This window comes from Herpailurus yagouaroundi, unplaced genomic scaffold, assembly GCF_014898765.1.
Source record: "Herpailurus yagouaroundi ecotype Mexico unplaced genomic scaffold, PumYag 217, whole genome shotgun sequence".
Classification (NCBI taxonomy): domain Eukaryota; kingdom Metazoa; phylum Chordata; class Mammalia; order Carnivora; family Felidae; genus Herpailurus; species Herpailurus yagouaroundi.
The window spans coordinates 1,636,575-1,657,112 of NW_024412448.1; the positions used below are offsets into that span (position 1 = coordinate 1,636,575).

A 20,538-nucleotide genomic window follows, 5' to 3' on the forward strand; every position below is an offset into this window, starting at 1 on the left:
GGACACGAGATAAATGGCTGTAACTGAAACAACCGTCCATCTTCGTTTTCTTCAAAGATCAGGCCTCCCAGCCCAGGCTCTCTACTGTCCCTGGTGGCGGCCACCGCAGCTTCAGGTTCTCGCTGAGGTTGCGGCCGCCCCCAGCGACGGTTGTTTGGACTACATTTCCCATGAGCCTTTCCCCAGCATCGCGAGAGCCCTGCCGAGACTGCCGCGAAGACTTGCGCGCAGGCGCGGTTCCGCCTTCTCTTCGAAGCAGGCCGCGTGGCTGGGAGTCATGGCGGCCTCTGTCTGGCCCGAACGCGACGAGCAGTCTCGGGTGTTTGGTGCTGGTAAGGCTGCGGTGGTCGGGAAATGGGGTCTTCCTTGACCCGACGCTGGTTCACTTGCCCTCCCCCCCTCTTTCTTCAGAGGCCACGATAAACCGGCGTCGCGTCTGCCGTGGTTGGGGTTCGTTGAGATGCTGGGTGAAAGAACGCTTTCTGAATGGTTCGAGCGTTAATGGTTGGTGGGAGAGAGCTCAAGCCCTTTTTTGGGTTATTTTTCAGGGAGGTTCTTCCAGCCTGCGCAGCCCGGTGAGCCGCACAGCCACCGCGTGCCGGCCCTGCGGGTCTCCCAGGGCCGCCCCGGGAGAGGGCACCCGAGTACTTCCTCCTGGAGGGTCTTGTGAACGGCCCCATTCCGTAGTTTTTATTCCATCCTACAGTTATAAGTGGGATTGCAGATTTTGGAAAGTCGTAAGTTTACAACGAACCGTCCATGCTCACTTTTCCCTTCCCCACAGGCTTTTCTTTGGAGTCTGCGGAGACCGCGAGCAGCAGACCTGCAGGTTGAAGTTTAAAAGTGACGGATGGAGCCCTGAAACGGGTAAGAATGGGTGCCGGCAGGACCTGGGTGGTCACCAGAAGTGAGAAAGTCGAGATGATGTGCAGGCCTGTCACGTTCGGCCGCCTCACCCCGTATTCTGATTTTAAGTTTAATTTTATGGACACATCGACGCATAAATCCAGTTAGGGTGAGAAAAATGGACCCAGAATCCGGAAACGAGTAGGGTCTGTGCCAGTGTAATTTGGGGCCACTAGGTGTCACTGTTTGGAACCAAAATGGTTGCTGCATACGGGGGTAGAAGACAGACTCGGGAAATGGGTGTTGGTTGCAGTGGGGGGTGGGATTTAGAAATATTTGTGCGTGATTCAAAGTTATCCTTGTGTGAAAGGACATCTTTTCTGAAGAGTTCTGATGCCTTGAGGCTCAGCTTTTTAAATAACCAATCTTGAGAACGTCTTAACGTTGCTTCTGTTAGGATGAAATAGGTTGTCCGTGTTTCTCTTATAGATGATTTAAAGTTCTGGGGTTTATTTATTTTTTAATGTGTGTTTAATTTTGAGAGGGAGCGTGAGCAGGGGAAGGGGGAGAGGGAGACACAGAATCTGAGGCAGGCTCCAGGCCTCCAGTGGTCAGCACAGAGCCTGCCATAGGGCTCGAACCCATGAACCGTGCATGAGACCATGAGCTGAGCCGAAGTCTGGTGCTTAACTGACTGAGCCACCCAGGCACCCCAGGTTTGGGTTTTTTTTTTTTTTTAATGTTCATTTAATTAATTTGGGAGCATGAGCAGGGGAGGGACAGAGAGAGAGGGAGACAGAATCTGAAGCAGGCTCAGAGCTGTCGGTGCAGAGCCCAACACGTGGCTAGGGGCTGGAACTCACAAACCGGGAGCTCATGATCTCAGCCAAAGTCGGATGCTTAACCGATTGAGCCATCCAGGCGCCCCGGTGAAAACCATTGAGTGTAAGGGTTTTTGTGATGAAATTTCTATTAATGGAAATAAGTCTTCTTAGCTCTTTGCCAGAATTGCATCAGTTAGGGTCCCTTTAGTGTCCCATCTGTTAGATTTCAGGGATGCGAGCCTCCCAGGATTGTTACCGCCTGGGTAAGGGAAGTGGTGTGGAACCCTGCTAGGCTCCTTCCCAAACAGTCTCCCAGCAAACGATTTCTAACAAGTCTTATGTGCAGTAGTTACTTTCTCCTTTGCTGCTGAGTAAAGAAACTGAGGCTTAGAGTTACATAGCTGTTATTTATCGTTGTTTTGTTTTTAAAGAACCATAAAAATAGGGCAAATTGTGTGGGGGTGCTAAAACCGTTTTTCAGTCTCATTGAAGGATAATTGAGGTCCGATTAGACCAGTTGGTGGGTGGGGGGGGGGTGGCGGTTATACCGGTGGTTCTCTGCTGGGGGGTGGAGGATGCAAATGGGATCTAATGGATGCTTAGTATCCTGCGATGCCCAAGACCGCCCCCCACGACAAAGACTATCTCCCCAGAACCTCAGAGCTGAGGTTGATGAAACCTTGTATTAGATGAATTTGAAAGATGCAGGCTCTAGTCTCAGGCTGTTGTGAGATAACCCCACCAGAGCTTTCTCTCTTTGTCAGACAGTGTTACTGCTTTCCAGACCTGGCTATAGCTCCGAACTACCTGCAAAGTGTTTAAATGTACACCTCCAGCCACGGGTGTGCGTGGCCCTGGAGTGAGCCCAAGAATTGTGTGGCTGTTTCAAGAACAGTTGTATGGGAGAAATTAGACAATCTGATCTACTTTTAGCTCAGGGATTTTTATTGCAGCAAGATTATAGCCCTGGCTATTTTTAAGTAGCTCTTGGGGCAGATCTGTAATCCTCTACTTAAAAAACTGATCTTGCTCTGTGGATCCTTTCATACGCATAGGTGAGCGAAGGAGAAATGACCTTGTGTCATGTTGCCTCTTGGCAGCAGGTCCCCTTTGTACAGTTGGCCTTGAACGGGCTTCCTGGAAGAAGTAACCGCACTGTCTGGAGCATTTTCCCGACAGATAAACCCCATACTCCGTTCTCAGGCACTTTTGCTCAGGTAGAACCTGTCTTTTAAAGGGCAGGGGGGCACCTGGGGGGCTCGGTTGAGTATCCACTTAGGCACGGTCATGATCTCCCGGCTCATGGGTTTGAGGCCCTTGGAGCCTGCTTCGGATTCTGTGTCTCCCTCTCCCCGTGCCCCTCCCCTGTTTGTGCTCTCTCTCTCTCTCTCTTTCAAAAATAAACATTAGAAAAAAATTAAAACTAACGGGCAGGAAGTGTCATTGAGTCAGATCTGGGATGCTGGGTACATCTAGGCACTAGGTGTCAACAGTTTTTACCTTTGAAGGAAAGTTAATACACAAGTTTGAGAATACTTAATGAGGGACGTAACTGCCTGCGCTGTAACTTGGCTGGCTGGTGGGAGCTGAGTCCGTGATGATGTAAAGTTATCCCTGTCTGAAGGCAAAGAAAGGCCTTTCTGTGTGGAATGTGGATGTCTGAAACTCAGTTTCCCAGATTGGCTCTCTGGAAAATTCAGGTCTGATTTGAAAGTGAGCTGCTTGAGAGTACCCGTGTGTATCTTCAGCAGGTTTTTCTCTTGCAATTTCTCCTCGCCAGGTACAGTCCCAGCCTCGGTTTCTGAGGCTGAAAAAGGACCCTCCAGAAGTAGCTGCCGGCGGCGACGTGTCTGAAGAGGCCTTCTGGTGTGTGTAAGGAGAGACCTTCTGAACAGACGCGGCTGGCATGTTTGGTTTTGCCGCTCCTGCCCTGGGCTTAGGATTGTGCTGAGCGGCAGGGAGATTGTAACACAGGTCTGTTTTCTTTGCTAGATGTCCGCAGTGTGTGAGTACGGAACTGCTTCTCCTCAAGTAAGTGAAATGATTCTTCCCCTGTTGCTTTGTAGTGTTTCTGTCTTTGTTTTTCTAAGAAGCCCCGCAAGCCTGTGATGGTTAGTTATCCCTGTCTGAAAACCTCGGCTGAGGGGAAACCCATCTATTCTGAGGCTTTGGGGTTTGTCTCTGTGCTCTTAAAAGTTCAGGCTTGGGGTGCCTGGATGGCTCGGTCGGTTAAGCCTCCGACTCTTGACTTGGGTTCAGGTCATGATCTCCTGGTTCATGAGCTCAATCCCTGTGTCGAGCTCTGCACTGACGGTGTGGCGTGTGCTCGAGATTCTCCGTCTCTCTGCCCCTCCCCGTTTGCACTCTCTTTCTTAAAAATAAGTAAAAAACTTAAAGTTCAGGCTGTATCAGGGATCAAACTGAATGGACTCCAGAGGGAACTGTGTCTACCCGGCCAAGACCCCATGCATTGTCTCTCTGCAACTTGAAAACCGACAGTGCGGCTGCCTTGTCACGCTCTAGGCCCCTTGATTAATGGTTCTGACGGTACAGGCTAGAGGAGGTGCCAGAAATGGGCAAGTAGCCCAGTTTGGGGTCATGTTCTTAACCGGGGTATGAAAGGGTGCTTGTCACACACTTTAAGGCAATGAAAGCACTCTTTGAAACAGACGGGAATGTAGAAAGTCTGCCAGCTGTGGCGGTGTGAATGTGCGAGGACCGTGACCCCCTCGGCACCGCATCCTGACGGCACCGCATCCTGACGTTCAGGAGAGAAGGGCCGTCCTGACACCGGCAGGGCTATCAGGTTTCTGGGTGCTTTGTTTCCAGCAGCCGGGAGCTCTCCGCAGGGTTCACTCCGATCCTGTGGTCATGTCTGCGCGACGTGACTGGCGAGAGCCGCCTCGGGTGGCAGAGGGCCGGGTTGGCTGGCATGTGAGCAAGCAAGTAGCACAGTGGTGCTGGGCCGGGACGGTGTCTGGCGCTGTTCCCGTTGAAATGCCAGGCTTGAAGTGGGCACGTGGCCTTTTTCTGTTCAAATTGGGAGGTATGTGTGGGCTCTTTAAGGTCACATATTTGTTCAGTCACCAAGGCGGCTAGATTTGGGGTGGGATTTAATAAGCCTGAAAACTGGCCCCAGCAGCTTACAGCCTGGAAGTAAAACCCAGTAAAACGATGTGTTAGCGAGTGGGGAAACCCGCTTCTTGCATTATGGTTGCCGCTGAGTGGATGTGACTGCTCCACGGGACTTGCATAGGCATTTAGGTCTGACTTGCAAAGTTTTACCTCCAGAAGAGGGTCAGATGTGAATGTCCAGACTGGCCATTGCCAGACACTGTTCCCTTTGAGCATCTGCTCCCCAGGGCACGCTGCAGTGTCGGGTCCCCTGGGAACCGCACCGGCCTGCACCGATGGTGCCTTCAACAGTGTGGGCCTAATGCTTGGCTAGAACGACTGCTGCTACCATTGCCTTTTCTTCTCTAAATTAGGATCTTTAAATGTAGCCCTCAGTCTTGAGTCACCTGGTTGGCCGTTGTATCGAATGATTCTCCTTTGGTCTTGCAGGTTCTCTCCCCAGTGATGCCAATTCTGTGCCAGTTACTAATAATGCCTGTGAAGCAATTCCCCCCTGCCCCCCGCCAAAGGAGAGCGACTTCACAATTGTTTGGACTTCGTCTCCAAAAAGCAGCCAAAGGCTATGAGTGACTTTATCCCGGAAAATATTTGGCAGTTGGTCAAATCAGGGCATAGCTAAGAATATCCAGGATGCAACCTTTTAGCTGATGTGGGTATAATTCGCTCATTGGCGAGAATGTGGCGGTGGTGGACGGAAGGCGGTTACCGTGTACACGTTCTGTTCGAGGAAACTGAGGGGATGCCGGTGTTCAGCCTCGGAAGAACGTTTCACCAGGGTGGATTTCCTGTGAAGTTCTGTCTTGGGCTTAAATTTTGAAGTACAAATAAAAGTGTTTAAAAATGGACTTTGTGACATTGTGGATTCCACACTGAGACCCACATTATGGGATTTTACTCAGTGCTCAGCTAACTGTGTTCTTGTAGAAGTGAAAGTTTCAGAGACTACCATTAACTAGGGTCAACAGTTAACACAGGATGCAGTTGGATGTTTTGTGTGCTAAGTTTCCCCCCAAGTCGATTTTCTGCCCCTCTTAATGGGTGGCCACCCACAACCTTAGCACTTCTCGCATCTGACAGATTGACAGAATGTTCTGATAGCTGCAGATGTGAAGGGGCTAGGGACAAAGTGTTACGGACACAAGGGGGTCATGAGTCCTAGCTTGGGCTGTGCTGGCTTATCAAGGTAGTCGTGTTTCTTTACTAGTAAAGGTCATTGTGTCAGACCCCAGGAAGGACTGACTGTACCGTGGATCCCACATTTGATGGTATTCTTTCTGGACCATGTATTCTATCCAGAGAAACATACTCCGTTCCGTGCTATCCTGGAGACCAAGGGACAGTTTGTTGCCAAGCTAAAGTGGTGAGAGGCCTTGGCCTCCCGCTGTTCTGAACTGTTCACCCCTCCCTTCCAATCTAAACTGTTCTCTAGCATCAGCTATGGTTTCAAGTAGCTGCCTCACTCATGAAAGCCGTCTCTGTTCTTTTTCCCCTGTCTGAATTTCTAAAGTAGAATTTTGATTTCCAGTGTTGGTTCATCCCTCTCGTTAAATGTGCTGATAGGATCTACCTTCCAAAACCACAGAGCCAGAGGCCCGCTCCTGGCTGTTGGTGGATCGGCCAGTGGTGATCAGTGCCATGTCGGGAAGGCTCTTGCCAGCCGGCCCTGGGGAGACTGCCCCCCACCGCCCCCAGCGTTGCCCGATACAGCAGATGAGACTGCCAGGTTATTAGGCATCAGGCCAGTAAACCCAAGGCTTAAGGGCTATACGGTGATCGCCAGCTGAGTTGAGACCTTACCTTCCGTAGAAGCCCACGTAATTGGTAAAGCCAAGATGTGAAGCTGAGGGCTCGTTACCTGATGTGCTAGTGGCAAGGCAGTGATAGCTCTCCAGTGGGACTTCCCTTGGGCAGGCAAGCCTTCTGTGTGGTGGGCCCCTGTCAATACCAGGACATGCCCATGGTTCTTGGATTCTCTGATCTGCATGCCAAGCCCTCCACGGTGTCCTGCCCTGGTCCCCCCAACACACAAAAAAGACAAAAGTGGTCATCTATCATTTATGCAATTAACCAGTTTCAGAATACATTCTGCCTCTTGCGTTCTGATTCCATCGCGGGGCAGAAGGAAGTTGGTTGCGTCCTCAGGTGGTGTAGGTGTCTTGGAGTCCAACTGCTTTGGGGTCGGCTGGACACGCTGGTGGGAGGGTGCGGCTGGGGGGAGCGTGTGCGCGCCTGGCTGCTGCTGGTCGGCCAGCATCTTCAAGTCGCCCAGTGCCAGCTGCTGGCTGGCTTTGAAGATCCTTCGCTCCTGAGTATGCTTGCCCTTTGCTGGGGAGGGTCACAGTCCCCTCTTGTGTTACCTTTCGTTGGAAAATGCCCAGCAGAGCGGTCTTCCCTTCACCAGGGTTGGAATGTGGGTCTCAGACCCAGGAGGGAGGGAGTCTTCTTGGAGGAACCAAGAACAAGTGTCCCGCAGTGAACACGCTTCAGTGACAGTCCCGAATCCACTTCTCCATGCCCTCTAGAGACGAAGGGGTGGGCGGAGGGGAGCTGGAGCCCTTCTCAGACTGAAAAGATAAGGCAGCTCTGGCCACGTGGGGAGTCAGGGCCACAGGGCCACAGCTGCGGGAACAGAGGGCTTGGGTACTTGAGGGTCAGCGCTGGTATAGTCGGAGGATGCCGGCCTTGTGCAGGTCCTTCCACAAGGTGGCTTCCAGGGACAGGTCGTGGTTGACGTAGAAGATCAGTGGCTTCTTTATTCGCTCAAAATAGTGGTCAGAAAATTTCCAGTAGTTGCTTGTGATGAATCCATAGGCACTAACCTAGACAAGGACGGCCCCTGGGTTAGCGTTCACTGAGCTAGGTGCAGACAAACCTGTGAAGTGATAAGATTCCGGAAAAGCACAGCACCCCCCCCCCCGACCCCCCTTCTTAGATGCCACGCTGAAGACACAGGTAAACAGTAGTTCGAGCTCACGCCAGCGTCAGGCACTTGTGCTCTTGGACGTGTGTCCTCAGCCCCACAATAAGCTCAGGTACTATCCTCATTTTACAAATGAGCGGGGAGCGCCTGGGTGGCTCAGTCGGTTAGGCGTCCCAACTCTTGATTTCTGCTCAGGTCGTGATCTCGCTGTCAGATCGGGCCCTGTGTCAGGCTCCGCACCGACAGCACCAAGCCTGGTGGTTGGGACTCTCCCTCTCTCTCTGCTCCTCCCCTCCCTCTCAAAATAATAAACTTAAACAGGGAAGCGAACAGGTCTTCAGTCACAAGCCACTGAGTGGCCAGGCTGGGTTTTAAACCCTGGTCCATGATGTCTGGGCAAAGCCATCATCTCCGTGGTGGAGCCCAAGACAGAGGCAAAAGCCCATCGCTACTCCTGTCCCAGTCTGATGGGAACGTAGTCAAGAGACAGCTGCTATACAACAGGGAAGAGGGTGGGGCACGGAAGAGCGGGGACTCCGGTTCCCGTGCTGGCGTAAGTGTGGGTGACTGCAGACTGTTTCACGGCTGCCTCCACGTGGCTCCTGTGGGCAACACTGCACTGGGGACATCTGCAGTGATTTCAAAGGTTGCGTGTGGAAGGCCGACTCTGCTGTCAGCTCAGTTCTAGGATGTACTCATAAAAGGATGTGTCCCTGCCACTTCCATGGAGAAGATTTTGGTTCCGCAAGAACGATCTGGTAACACGCGCCTTGGGTGTCATAAGGAACGGCAGCCGGGGAAGAGAGGGTGAAGCCCAGAAGTGCTGGGACAGGTGGCTGCCGGAGGAAGGCAAGGCTGCCCCCCCCCCCCCAGCTGTCCTGGAAAGGACCCTCGAACAGCCGGTGTGGAGGTAGCTCGGCCGTCCCCCTCCCTCCCGCCCCTTCCAGAGACCAGCTTGCCCTTGCACCTGGGGAATCCCTTCCCCACAAGATACAGGCGGAGTCCCAGCCTTAGGTCCCACCCACGCTTGTCCTCTGCTCCTGTTACCTGGTCACAGGTGTGCAAAGCTGTCAGCAGCATGAGGGCCCCAGTACTCGGCATATATAGGTCTCCAAAATTTGTGTTCATCAACTTTGATTTCAGAAACCTGGAGGCCAAAAGAGGCATCAAAACGAGAGAGAGAGAGAGGATTAGGTCTCGCTCACTTGATGGTTGTGCCCTTTGGCTTCCCGGCTACCGAGTCACACAGGCTGGAAAGCCGGTGAGGACTTCCTGGCCCTTCTAGTGCAATCCGTTCCCCATTTAGGAAAACCCCAAATGAACCAGATGCAAAAGTCTGGTTCACCGGGGGTGGGGGGGTGAGAAAGGAACAGGCCCGTGCGGAAGCACCACAGGGACCATCCTTCCCGCTCTGGAAGCCTGAACCCAGCCTAAGTCCCCTCTCCTCTCTGCAGCACCCTGCCTTCCCCGGGGGCTAGGGAACCACAGCGGGTCGGGCACAAGTGGCCTGTTTAGTCAGCCTGAGCCCTACCCCCAGGCTTCCCCACATTCTGCCAAGCCAGAATCCCTTATGTGGGACATGAGGGACAGGGCACCCACGTCCGGGGACTGGAGTCACCGGTGAGATGGTGCATGATGAGATGGGGGGGGGGGGGGGCGCACACTCACAGAGTCCAGAAGTGAAGCCTGACCTCAGCCTTGGATTCACATCTGAACTCTGCCAGACCAACCACGTAGCCTCTCTGAGCTGGTTTCTTCCTCTGTGGAATGGGGCTCTCGCCACCACCTCCAGCTGGCCTCCCCAGACCCACCCACCGTCCTTCACCCGCTCTCTGTGGCGCCAGCCTGGGGGCTACAGCAGGCCTCTCGACCACAGCCCTACTGACGTTTGGGGCCAAGTCGTTTGTTGCAGGGACGCCCTGTGCATCGTATGATGCTCAACAGCGTCCCTGGTCTCTACTGGCTAGTGGCCCGTACCTAGTGACAACCAGAATGTCTCCAGAGAGGGGGGCAAGTGACTGCCCCCCCCCCCATGAGAAACCACAGGCAGGGGGAGAGGGACTGAGGGAGGGAAGGAGATCAGGCCACTGCTGTCCCCCAGGCTGATCCCCACGGTCGCCTCGGGCTGGGCCTCGTCCAGGTTAGCTCTCCGGGGAGATTACAGTGAGCGGGCCATACAGGGCCTGCAGCAATCGGGGGGCTGGCGTGCAGGGGAGCTGGAAGGGGAGCCGTTCTTCGTGCGCCCGCACCCCCGCCCTCCACACACACACCTACCTCTCCCTCAGGTAGCCGATGAAGTGTGGATGTAGCAGCTTGAATTTCCCGGCAGAGGCTTCTGGTCCGAAATAGGTCTGAGGCCTAGGACCGGTGGAAGAAGTGGACGGAGCGGCCCGAGCCGTCGTAGGGCAAGTGGGGGAGCAGGCTGAGGGGGGAGGCGCTGGGCCTGCGGCGGTGCCCGCGGTACGGGCGGGGCTGGGTGTAGTAGCGGGAGAAGGGCGTGTAGAAGGTGGCCGGCAGCACGGTGGGCACCACGTGTGGCTTCCCGCTCACCAGGACCTCGGTGGGCGGGGAGTAGGAGAGCGAGGAGGGGGGCGTGAACAGGGCCGGCGGGGTCGGGTAGGAGCAGCTGACCCGGGGGTGGTGGGGAGGAGGGGGGAGCAGGGGGAAGTAGAGGGAATCGGGCACCTGAGGGCGCTCGCAGCTGCGGGGCGGGCAGGGGAAGGAATAGGGGAAGCACTGGTTCTGGGGCAGGGGCACGGTGGGGGGCTGGAAGAAGGGGGGCTCCTTCAGGAAGCGGGGCACGTAGGGGGCGATGTAGGAGGGGATGCCCCGCACCGGCCCGATGTAGGAGGCCGAGGTGGCCGGGCTGTGGGAGGGGGACCTGGCCACAGGCACGGGAGGGGTCTGGGAAGAGTTTCGAGAGACGGACTTCAGGCCGGACTGGGAAGGAGACTTGGAGGTGGGCGGAGTGGGGGTCTGGGAAGCCCCTCGGGGCACATGTTGGACGTGAGGGCTGGGGGTCAGGGAGGAAGCCCGGGAAGAGGGCTGGGAGGCAGTTGGAGTGGGAGGGTGAGGGGGGGGGGCGGGAGGACGACCCCCGGGTGGGGGACGGAGACGGGGCTGAGCCGCCGGAGCTGGAGTAGGCCTGCTGGTTGGTGGGGGTGACATGGTTGGACCGGGACTGGGAGGGGGACTGGGTAGGGGATGGACTGGGGGTGTGGGAGGGGGAGCTCATTGGTGTTGGGGAGGCTCGTGACCACCCAACCGATGTCCCTGAGCCGGCCCCCCCAAGAGCCCGGTCCCGCCCGTGTCACAAAGCCCACTCGTGACCAGGTGCCGCATCATGAGCGATTGTTGGGTAGCACCCGGGCGGGAGCGGGGCGGTGGTGGGCCAGTGTAAGCGGCCGGGGCCTTTGGGGGCTTAACCCCTAAGGACCCCTCAGAAGCTGCTCTTTTGGGGGTAGGTGACGTGTTGGGGGTAGGAGGGCTGGACTTGGCGGCTGCAGAGATGGCATGGGTTTGTAAGGACTTGACTCTGGGACAAGGAATTGTCCCAGCGCCACAGGGAGAAGGTTCAGCTGAGGCCGGGACATGGTTCAAAAGAGCTGGACACAGGCCTGCTGCCCAGGAAGGTCGGGGAGAAAAGACAGAGCGTCCTTTGTTCTCTGCAGGACACTGGACCCATGTCACCTGCTCTCCCGTTTCACGGGCACAGCGCTAGGAGGCTGCCCACCAGGGCAAGTGGCATGGACACCATCCCCCCGCCCTCAGTTTCCAGACACAGTGTGCTCAGCAGGACAGCAGAGTCAGGAGAGGACGGGCCCAGTCAGTGCCGCGGGCTGGGGGGGGGGGGGGGCTGCGTGGGTGATGGGGACAGCAGCCCGAAGCTGAGCAGCCAGGGTGGCCCTTCAGGTGGGTTCCTGGGGACCAGCAGGGTCACCTGGGCTTTTCCATGGGGAGGACAAAAGAGCCTAATTGCCCAACACCCTCTTGGATTCTTGGGGACTTCCTTGCTGCCCTCACCCACTCTCCCTACCTGACAGTGGGCCCAGGGAGCAAGCAGGGGGATGATCCCAGCACTACCACACCCTGCACCCATTTGGCGGCTCACCTGTCCCCTTTGTCAGGGCCCTCAGGGACAGGCACACCCAGAATGGCCGATCTCAGCATCACATAGTCACGGATGTCAGAGGGGATGAAGATATAGCGCAGGTCCTGTTGGGGCAACAGAGACACTGAGCCAGCCCCCCTCGCCACTCCCCACCCCTGCCCGAACAAGACCACATCCTGCTCAGATTGGACAGCCCTCTACCCGTCCTGATGGGAGAATTTCTCTTCTCTGCCTGTACTCCCCCCTCTCAACCTCGTGACTAATGAATAGAAAGCAGCAGAAGCGTTGCTGGGGGGTGATCTTGGAGACTAGGCCATAAAAGGTCCCTGGGACCACTCTGGGTGAAGTTAGCTGCCATGACCGGAGAACACTCTAGGAGCCTAGAGAGGGGCCGTCTCGATTCCGGCCTCAATTTTTTTTTTTTTAAGTTTATTTATTTTCAGAGAGGGAGAGAGAATCCCAAGCGGGCTCTGCGCTGTCAGCTCAGAACCCAACGCGGGGCTCGAACCCACGAACCGTGAGATCATGACCTGCGCCGAAGTCAGACGCTTAACCAACTGAGCCACCCAGGGTGCCCCGACTGACTGATCCCGGCAAACACCTGAGATCCTGAGCCAAAACCTGTCTACTAGGCTGTTCCCGAATTCCTGACCCACTGAAACTATAAGACAATAAATGTTTGCTGCTTAAAGCTACTAAGTCTGGGGTAATTTGTCAACACAGGGATGAATCATTCCTACAGGTGGTGTGGCCACATCACAAAGCTGCTTCATTTCATTGTATCACGAGTGAAGAGAGATCCTGCTGTGGCTAGGAGACTCCTGAATTTCCTGCTCCGAGGAGGAAGCTTCTAGAAACTCAACCTTATCCTGGGATCTCCCCTCTTTAGGTGTCACCCTGACGGCTCTTGAGGGAGGGGCAGTGTTCCCGAAAATGGGCGTGGCTGAGGAGCTGGAGGCAGTGGGCGGTCTCAAGTTCTGGCTCCCCGCCCCCCCTTGCTGGGCATGCTGCTCACTGCCGGAGCCCTTTGAACCCAGCCTCCCTCACAGAAGGACATTCTGGAGGGCAGCTCTTTGAAGCCTGGCCCTGCTGCCACCTTGCTGAATGAAGGGCACCCGGCCTCAGTCTCCTCACCAGGAAAATGGGACTGACGGGCCCACGTACGGTGCCTGGCACCCCACAAGCTTTCAGTAAACACTAGCCATTCATGCTCTACTCCAGAGGAGTCCTGTGCTGCCTGAAACTATGGGTGTCCCTGTCCAGATCCCCCTCCTCATTGGCCCCGACACGTGCACCCAGGATCCTGCTGCAACCTCTCCATCTACTGGGCTGGGGCCATGGTTTGCCCCACGGAGGGGCTCTGGGAACAGGGGCGCTGACTGTCCATGGCCTTGCACGCCCGTCAGAAGCCTCACCTGGCCCTGTGGCACAGACGTGAAGCCGAGGTTCCCGTAGGAGATGAGGGAGTTCTTCATTGTGTTCACAGTGAAACCATAGAAGGAGGTCTTGGTGCCCACATCCTTCTCGAAGCCTTTGATCACAGCGCCATTGAGTCTGGTCCAAACAGAGGCCCGTCAGCCTCCTCACGGTCACACGATGCCATGTTCGTACTTGGATCTGCTGCGTCTGTCCCCAGGTCTCTGTGCAGACCATGCCCTCTGCCCAGGGCGCCACCAGTGGGGGTCGCCAGCCCCATACCCACCCCTCCAGACCTCAAGGGATGCCTGTGAAATGGGCACATCCGGCCGTGGCAGCTCCCTCCCCCCCGGCATGCGGCACCCACACTCCATCTTCAGAGTCTGTCTGCGTATCTGCCTTTGTCCGGGCCTGCTTGTCTCGCTGCCGTCCGAGACCGGGGCTGCCCCGGGGCTGGCCCTCTTTCCAGCTCCTCTCCCACCGCCCCCCTGGCTCCCGGCCCGCACACCTGAAGACATAGTCGTGGGCATCGATGTTCAGACCCTGGCGGGAACCATTCAGAATGCCTCCATTCCCCACCACTGCACAGCGAACGCAGTTTGAAAGCGGCTTCCCGGAGGCGGCAAACAGCTTGGAGCTCTCGGAGTCATTCAGGAGGCTCAGGGTGGAGTTGATGGCTGTGGGTGCCAGACAAGGTGGGGCGCTCAGAGGAGGGATGTCATGTTGGAGCCTCCCCCAGAATGCTCCTGGCACCCCATCTGCCAGAGGTCTGACACCAGGGCACAAAGGGTGGAGGGGGGGTGCAGGGAGGGCGAAATGTCAGTGGGACCATGGGCTGAACTGGGCGGGGGCTGGGGAGAGGATTTGGCTGTACCCTTAAGTCATCTCAAGACCTTGAACTAGTTCTCTCAAGACTGTATGGCACAATAAAATAATCTGAGGCACACAGGGGTGGGGTGCAGATTGCACGGGGAGGGGGGGGCCTCTGGGCAGTTTCCCGCAGCAGGAACCGTCGGCAGGCTGAGGTCCCAGAGCCCCTGTTCTCGGCCACCTGGGACCTTGGTGCCAGCGCCAAAAGGGGAGAGCTGGCTGGCAGGTGCAGCCAAGCCCCTCTCCCTGACCCCGGGGTGCTTGTAGGGGGTGGCAGATATGGGGGGAGTCATACAACGGGGTGGGGGGGGTGAGCCCTGAGACCTTCCTAGGAAGAAAGGGGCACAGGGTAGGGTGGGGGGGTTGCTATGAGGGCAGGGTCTGCCCCAGAGGAAGGGGTTCACTGGGGCCAGAGGGCTGGGGGAGAAGCAGCGGCTGCCGGTTACCTTGGAAGGAGAGCCCCTGCCAGCCATAGGGGGCTTTGTACCGGCTCAGGCTGTCCCAGAGCTCCTGAGCGAAGAGGCCCCCCGAGAGCAGCACTGGAGTGGAGAGATTGAACAGGGCCCGGAAGTGGGGGTGCTTCTGGATGGCCAGAGAGAGCGGGTGTCGGCAGCGCGGGCTCTGTGGGGCGGGAGGGAAGAGTGCTGAGCTCCATTAGCTGGGGGTGGGCGCCTTCCCAGGAGCCTGCAGAGCCCGCAGGAAGGTTGGGAGGGAAGAGCCGTCCTTCCCCTCCAGCCCTGGTTCACCCCCAGACCCGCCAGCTGAGCTGACCTGTGTGGCACAGCGGTGTGGCGAGGGTCAGAGAGCTTTCTGGATCTACCCTGCCCGGCCCTTTCTCTCCTGGATGCCACGTCTCCAGGGCCTGATGGCTCTGGCCTCCTACTCCTTCACTTCACACTTAGAGAAACTTTGGGGCGTTTCCCCACAAAATGGGTTAAGACCCGTCTGCCCTTGAGCGGAAGAGTGCCAGCCTGGGCTTTGGAATCCAGCAGCCTGGACCCAAATCCTAGCTCTGGCAGTCCTCACTGTAAGATTCGTGTGCAACGGGCTGCGGGGATGGTTACCATCATTTCCTTCCGGGTGGTACCTGAACAGTGCCCCCCCCCACCCCCAATTCTGTCTGCCTCGAATCTTAGAACGTGACCTTATTTGGGAATAGGGTCTTTGCAGATGTGGTTAATCAGGGTGACGTCATATTGGTTTAGGGTGGGCCCTAATCCAATGACTGGTGTCCTTACATAGCCGTGTGAAAACAGACACAGAGACTGGAGTGATGTGACCACAGGCCACAGAAACCGGAAGAGGCGAGGAAGGATTCTTCCCTAGAACTTTCAGGAAGGTGGCTCTGCCGACCCCTTGATTTCGGACTTTCGGGGTTCAGAACTGTGAGAGAATCAATTTCTCTTGTCTTAGCAACCACCCCCCACCCCCCGCCCCTACCTCCGGTTTGTGCCCATTTCTTTCAGAAGCCCTAGGATAGTTAGGCAGTGCCTCGGCACACAGGGACCTCGAGGGAGGGTAAAGTACTCAACAGGTTCCAACCCCATCTGCCTGCAACCCCCCCGTGTCAGAATCCTGCACAGCCTGGGCCTGGGTGGGGCTACCCTTCCCACTGAAGGGGGCTCTTTGTTAGGTTGCTGGTTTGACGCTGAGTGCAGGGAAGAGCCGTAGGGTCGGTCGCTTCTGCTATAAGGTGCCCTATGGACGGCAAAAACCTACCACGCTGTGCAAAACTGTGCCATCGAAACCCCAGGGCTTTTGGGAAAATGGGATTAGTAGCGCAGCACTCAAAAGCTTTGTGATGCTTTGTGATGCATAAAACACAAGGTGGTGGGGCCTAACAGACGGAAGCACAGTTTCACGCGTCTGGCGGTTAAAATCTACTACTATTAAACATGTCGCACCTGACCTTGGAAAAGACTCGACGTTTGCTCATGTTAAGCGGGCATCAGAAGGGTGGCAGCCTGTTACCGTGAAGTAGTGGGAAGAGAGTTATAACACACTCAACGAGGTGCGTATCTGGAGGGTGCATGTGTGTGTATTTTGCGGATTCCTCCGTGGCTCCCTTTGGTGGGGTGTGGTTTTCTGCATTTAACCTCAGCACTCCCAAGGACAAATCACCCCGAAGCAAACACAAAATTTGGGTTAATGCTCAAACTGTTTCCTAAGATAACCAACCTTCCTGGAACAAATTCACGTTTTCAAACCAAGCATTGTAGACGGACTGACTGTACTGATTTCACTACTATTCAGCTTCTCTTTGGGCTGTGTTCCAGGGCCTTCTTTAAGAGATGCCAGGAGAAAACTCTTCAGGTCTTTATATCAGGAAGGGCTGTGCTTCACTTGGGAAGTGGGCTTGCTATTATCTCATGGATGGACACAATGGCAAATTTCCTTCTTCACTGTGGCCACCAGGAGGCTCAGAGCTAGATACATGGCCCGTCCCTTACACCTTGTGGCACATTTTTCCTGCACTTATCTACATGACCTTGTCTTATTCTCCTACCTTTATTTTTCCTGCGGCCATTTCTTCATTTTATTCTGTGTATAGGTTTGTCTTGTTATGTGTATCCAAGTCACCCCGAATCCTTTTTTAAAACAGGCGGGGATATGTCAATGAGCATCAAGCAGCTCAAGGTGGAAAGAACGTTGGGAAACTTAAAGATGAACCATAAGCACCCAGAAGATGCTTGGGGTTTGTCTTCAGCCCGCAGGCCAAGTGTCTACCCCTGCCTCTGTCCTTAAGATGGGGATGGGGACACCCCCCCCCCCCACCGCCACCTGCCCAGGGCTACTTGCTTTGTGCCTGAACAGCTCAGCTGTTCACTATGTTTGACATGAGAAATTTCTTTCCCTGAGGCCTCAGCTAACAAGTCCGAGTTCGGGCTCTAGGACATTGAAAACAACTCTTAAACCCGAATCGATCCAGAACAACAGTCATGGTCCTGCTGGGCCACAGCACACAGAGCGGGGCAAGGCTGTATTCCTCAGCGGCTCAGAGGACACGCTCTGGGGTCAAAGCAGAGGCTCAAATTCCAGTACCACCTAGGACCCTGAGCAAGGTACCTGACCTCTCGGGGCCTCGTGCGTTCGCCCGTAAGAGCTACATGACAGAGTTGCCATGCAGCTTAAGTGAGAGAATGTGGGTGAAGTGCTGCAGCCTACAGTTAACGCTGACCATTCCTTATGGAGCCGGGCCTAGAAGCTTCTCGAACCCCGCCCTGGGCAAGCTTGGAGCATCTTCCCAGGGTTTGCTTGTTTACTCCATGTCGAGGAGTTTAAATATGACTTTTATAGTAAAAAGACATTTTGAGGGGCACCTGTCTGGCTCAGTTGGTAGAGCCTGCGACTCTGGATCTTGGGTTGTGAGTTCCAGCCCCACATGGGGTGCAGAGATTACTTAAAAATAAAATCTTTAAAAAAAAAAAAAAGACATTCTGAGTAGGATGTCAAATTCACAGGCCTTTTTAAAGATAAATCACGTTGGGAATGCAAGCTGGTGCAGCCACTCTGGAAAACAGTATGGAGGTTCCTCAAAAAAGTAAAAATAGAACTACCCTACGACCCAGCAATCGCACTACTAGGCATTTATCCAAGGGATACAGGTGTGCTATTTCGAAGGGACACATGCACCCCCATGTTTATAGCAGCCCTATCAACAATAACCAAAGTATGGAAAGAGCCCAAATGTCCATCGATGGATGAATGGATAAAGATGTGGTGTGTATATATATATGTATATGTATATATATATGTATATATGTATATATATATGTATACATATATATATGTATATACACACACACACACACACATACACAACAGAGTATTACTTGGCCATCAAAAAGAATGAAATCTTGCCATCTGCAACTACACGGATGGAACTGGAGGGTATTATGCTAAGTGAAATTAGAGAAAAACAAATATCATATGACTTCACTCATATGAGGACTTTAAGAGACAAAACAGGGGCGCCTGGGTGGCTTAGTTGGTTAAGCATCCGACTTCGGCTGAGGTCATGATCTCGCGGTTCGTGGGTTCGAGCTCTGCATTGGGCTCTGTGCTGACAGCTCAGAGCCTGGAGCCTGCTTCGGATTCTGGGTCTCCCTCTCTCTCTCTCTGCCTCTCCCCTGCTCATGCTCTCTCAATAATAAAAACGTTAAAAAATTAAAAAAAAATTAAGAGACAAAACAGGTGAACATAAGGTAAGGGAAACAAAAAGAATATAAAAACAGGGAGGGAGACCAAACAGAAGAGACTCGTAAATATGGAGAACAAACTGAGGGTTGCTGGAGGGGTTGTCGGAGGGGGGATGGGCTAAATGGGTAAGGGGCACTAAGGAATCTACTCCGGAAATCATTGTTGCACTATAGGCTCACTCATTTGGATGTAAATTTTAAAAAATCAAAAATAAAATTGGGGTGCCTGGGTGGCTCAGTCGGTTGAGCGTCCAACTTCGGCTCAGGTCAGGATCTCACGGCTCGTGAGTTCGAGCCCCGCGTCAGGCTCCGTGCTGACAGCTCAGAGCCTGGAGCCTGCTTGGGATTCTGTGTCTCCCTCTCTCTCTGCCCCTAACCCACTCCCATTCTGTCTCTGTCTCTCTCAAAAATAAGTAAACATTAAAACATAAATAAATAAAAATAAAACTAAACAAAAAAAATTTTTTTTTAAATAATAAAATAGGGGCGCCTGGGTGGCGCAGTCGGGTAAGCGTCCGACTTCAGCTCAGGTCACGATCTCGCGGTCCGGGAGTTCGAACCCCGCGTCGGGCTCTGGGCGGACAGCTCGGAGCCTGGAGCCTGTTTCCGATTCTGTGTCTCCCTCTCTCTCTGCCCCTCCCCCGTTCCTGCTCTGTCTCTCTCTGTCCCCAAAAAATAAATAAACGTTGAAAAAAAATAATTAAAAAAAAAATAAAAATAAAATAATAAAATAAAGATAAATCACATGATTTCCCCAAAACTTTTCACCTGGCTGTACCCTTCTCTGCTGCTGTGGTACGGGGAACCCTCGTGGTCAGGTCTGGCTGCTCGCTCAGCTCGCAGGTTCATGGTTTGGCTGTTCCGGAGTGCTCTCAGCCAGCAGCCTTCCGAGAATGTTCTCGTTTGCTCTTCTTTTTCACCTCCTCCCTGCTAACTCGAGGATGCTCAAAACTGTCAGAATCGCCGAGCTAAGTTTTACCTTTCTCGTCCCGGCGTTTGACACCTCGCGTCCAAAGAATGTTCCAGACCATGTGGCGTTCCTGGGGGAGAAGCAGAAGTAAAGCTCCAGAGGCTGACAAGCTCTGTCAGGGTCAAAGGTGCCACTCCTTTGATCCTCCTAGGCTCTGATTTTTGCCCACCTCGCTCTCTCTGGAAACAAAATCATTGTCACATGATCATGTCTGGCTCAGCTCTATAAACCCCAGAAATGAAGAAATCCCACGGCAAGCGGCAGAAATACGGTTTACCGAACAGTGAGATGGTGGGTAAAGCACGAAAATAGGAAAGCTTGTCGGCCCCCCGCCCGCCGCCAGATGGACCTCCCCGCCAAGGCCCCGGAGGCAGGGGTTACACGGTCCCCCTTCACCTTGGGGTGGGTTGTCCTGCCGCCGGGCTCCTGCCCTACGGCTCCCGATGGCAGGCATGGGGTCTGAAGCCTCATGCCCTAGGTTTGTACCCCACGATCTAAGGAAGTTACCTAATTTCTCCGAACTCTCTGCATCTGTACGGCAGATATAATCATAGTGATGTGACTAACAATCATATCCCATATCCAATTGTTGGCAGGATTCAGACAGAGAATCTGTAGTATCTCATACAAAAAGCGTCCTCTGAGTGTTAGCTAAAGGAAGAAGGAGTGGCAACCTCTGTGACAGTGTCCCTCGGGGAGGGAGGGCAGGAGCTGAAGCTACTGCCCCACCCCTACTCCCACCTCCCAGGCGGGGAGAGAGCAGACAGAAGGAATAGGGGCCTCTGCCTGTGCAAATGGGTGTCGGGCTTCCCCCAGACTCCTGCCTCCTCCCCAACCCACGGAGGAGCAGGTGGGGAGGATTTTGGTCGGCAGTTTGCAGGGAAACAAAAGGCCTTTTGTTACTTGCTTCTAAGGTGCCTCCCCAGCTGAGCCGCCTGGGAGCTTGTGACCTGCCTCACTTCAGGTTTCCACAGACCCAGGAGGGCCAGGCCAGAAAGAGCAGGCATGATCCCTTCCCCCATGCTTCTCTCTCCCCCTCTGATGGCCACCTGCCCCCACACCCCAACCTGTAGTTCCTGTCCTCAGCAGGACAGGACCCTCTTTGAAGAAGGACGGGGGACACAGTACCCAGCCCTCAGGGGCAGTGAGAACCCCCCCGGGGGAGTCCCCTATTCTGTTTTGCTGCTCTGAACACCCCAAACTCAGGGAGGCCTGCTCATCTCTACAGTTGGGGGGGGGGGGGGGGG

At 54.7% G+C, this 20,538-nt stretch overlaps 1 protein-coding gene, 1 long non-coding RNA gene and 1 other non-coding gene across 4 annotated transcripts in view; 2 read left to right on the forward strand and 1 right to left on the reverse strand.

The window, feature by feature from the left end:
- Positions 1 to 204: 204 nt before the first annotated feature.
- LOC121017960 (uncharacterized) lies at positions 205 to 17,805 on the forward strand. 2 transcript variants are annotated; one of them, XR_005784961.1, is made up of 7 exons: positions 206 to 332; positions 785 to 867; positions 3,451 to 3,536; positions 3,663 to 3,701; positions 5,235 to 5,570; positions 7,526 to 7,531; positions 17,794 to 17,805. It is a non-coding gene; the product is annotated as an uncharacterized LOC121017960 (long non-coding RNA). The 2 variants fall into 2 exon arrangements; XR_005784960.1 differs by lacking the exons at positions 7,526 to 7,531; positions 17,794 to 17,805 and having other exon boundaries at positions 205 to 332; positions 5,235 to 5,650.
- On the forward strand, positions 3,257 to 3,340 carry LOC121018152 (small nucleolar RNA R38). Its single transcript, XR_005785048.1, has one exon. It is a non-coding gene; the product is annotated as a small nucleolar RNA R38 (small nucleolar RNA).
- ST6GALNAC2 (ST6 N-acetylgalactosaminide alpha-2,6-sialyltransferase 2) overlaps positions 6,847 to 20,538 on the reverse strand; it is a 16,218-nt gene continuing 2,526 nt past the window's right edge. Inside the window, exons 2-9 of the mRNA XM_040456502.1 lie at positions 19,301 to 19,361; positions 14,569 to 14,743; positions 13,761 to 13,929; positions 13,252 to 13,390; positions 11,837 to 11,940; positions 10,000 to 10,083; positions 8,773 to 8,872; positions 6,847 to 7,624 (exon numbers count right to left, since the gene is read on the reverse strand). Of these exons, the coding sequence (XP_040312436.1) occupies positions 7,457 to 7,624; positions 8,773 to 8,872; positions 10,000 to 10,083; positions 11,837 to 11,940; positions 13,252 to 13,390; positions 13,761 to 13,929; positions 14,569 to 14,743; positions 19,301 to 19,361 (1,000 nt within the window). The 3' untranslated portion in view covers positions 6,847 to 7,456. The remainder of the gene's footprint in view (positions 7,625 to 8,772; positions 8,873 to 9,999; positions 10,084 to 11,836; positions 11,941 to 13,251; positions 13,391 to 13,760; positions 13,930 to 14,568; positions 14,744 to 19,300; positions 19,362 to 20,538) is intronic.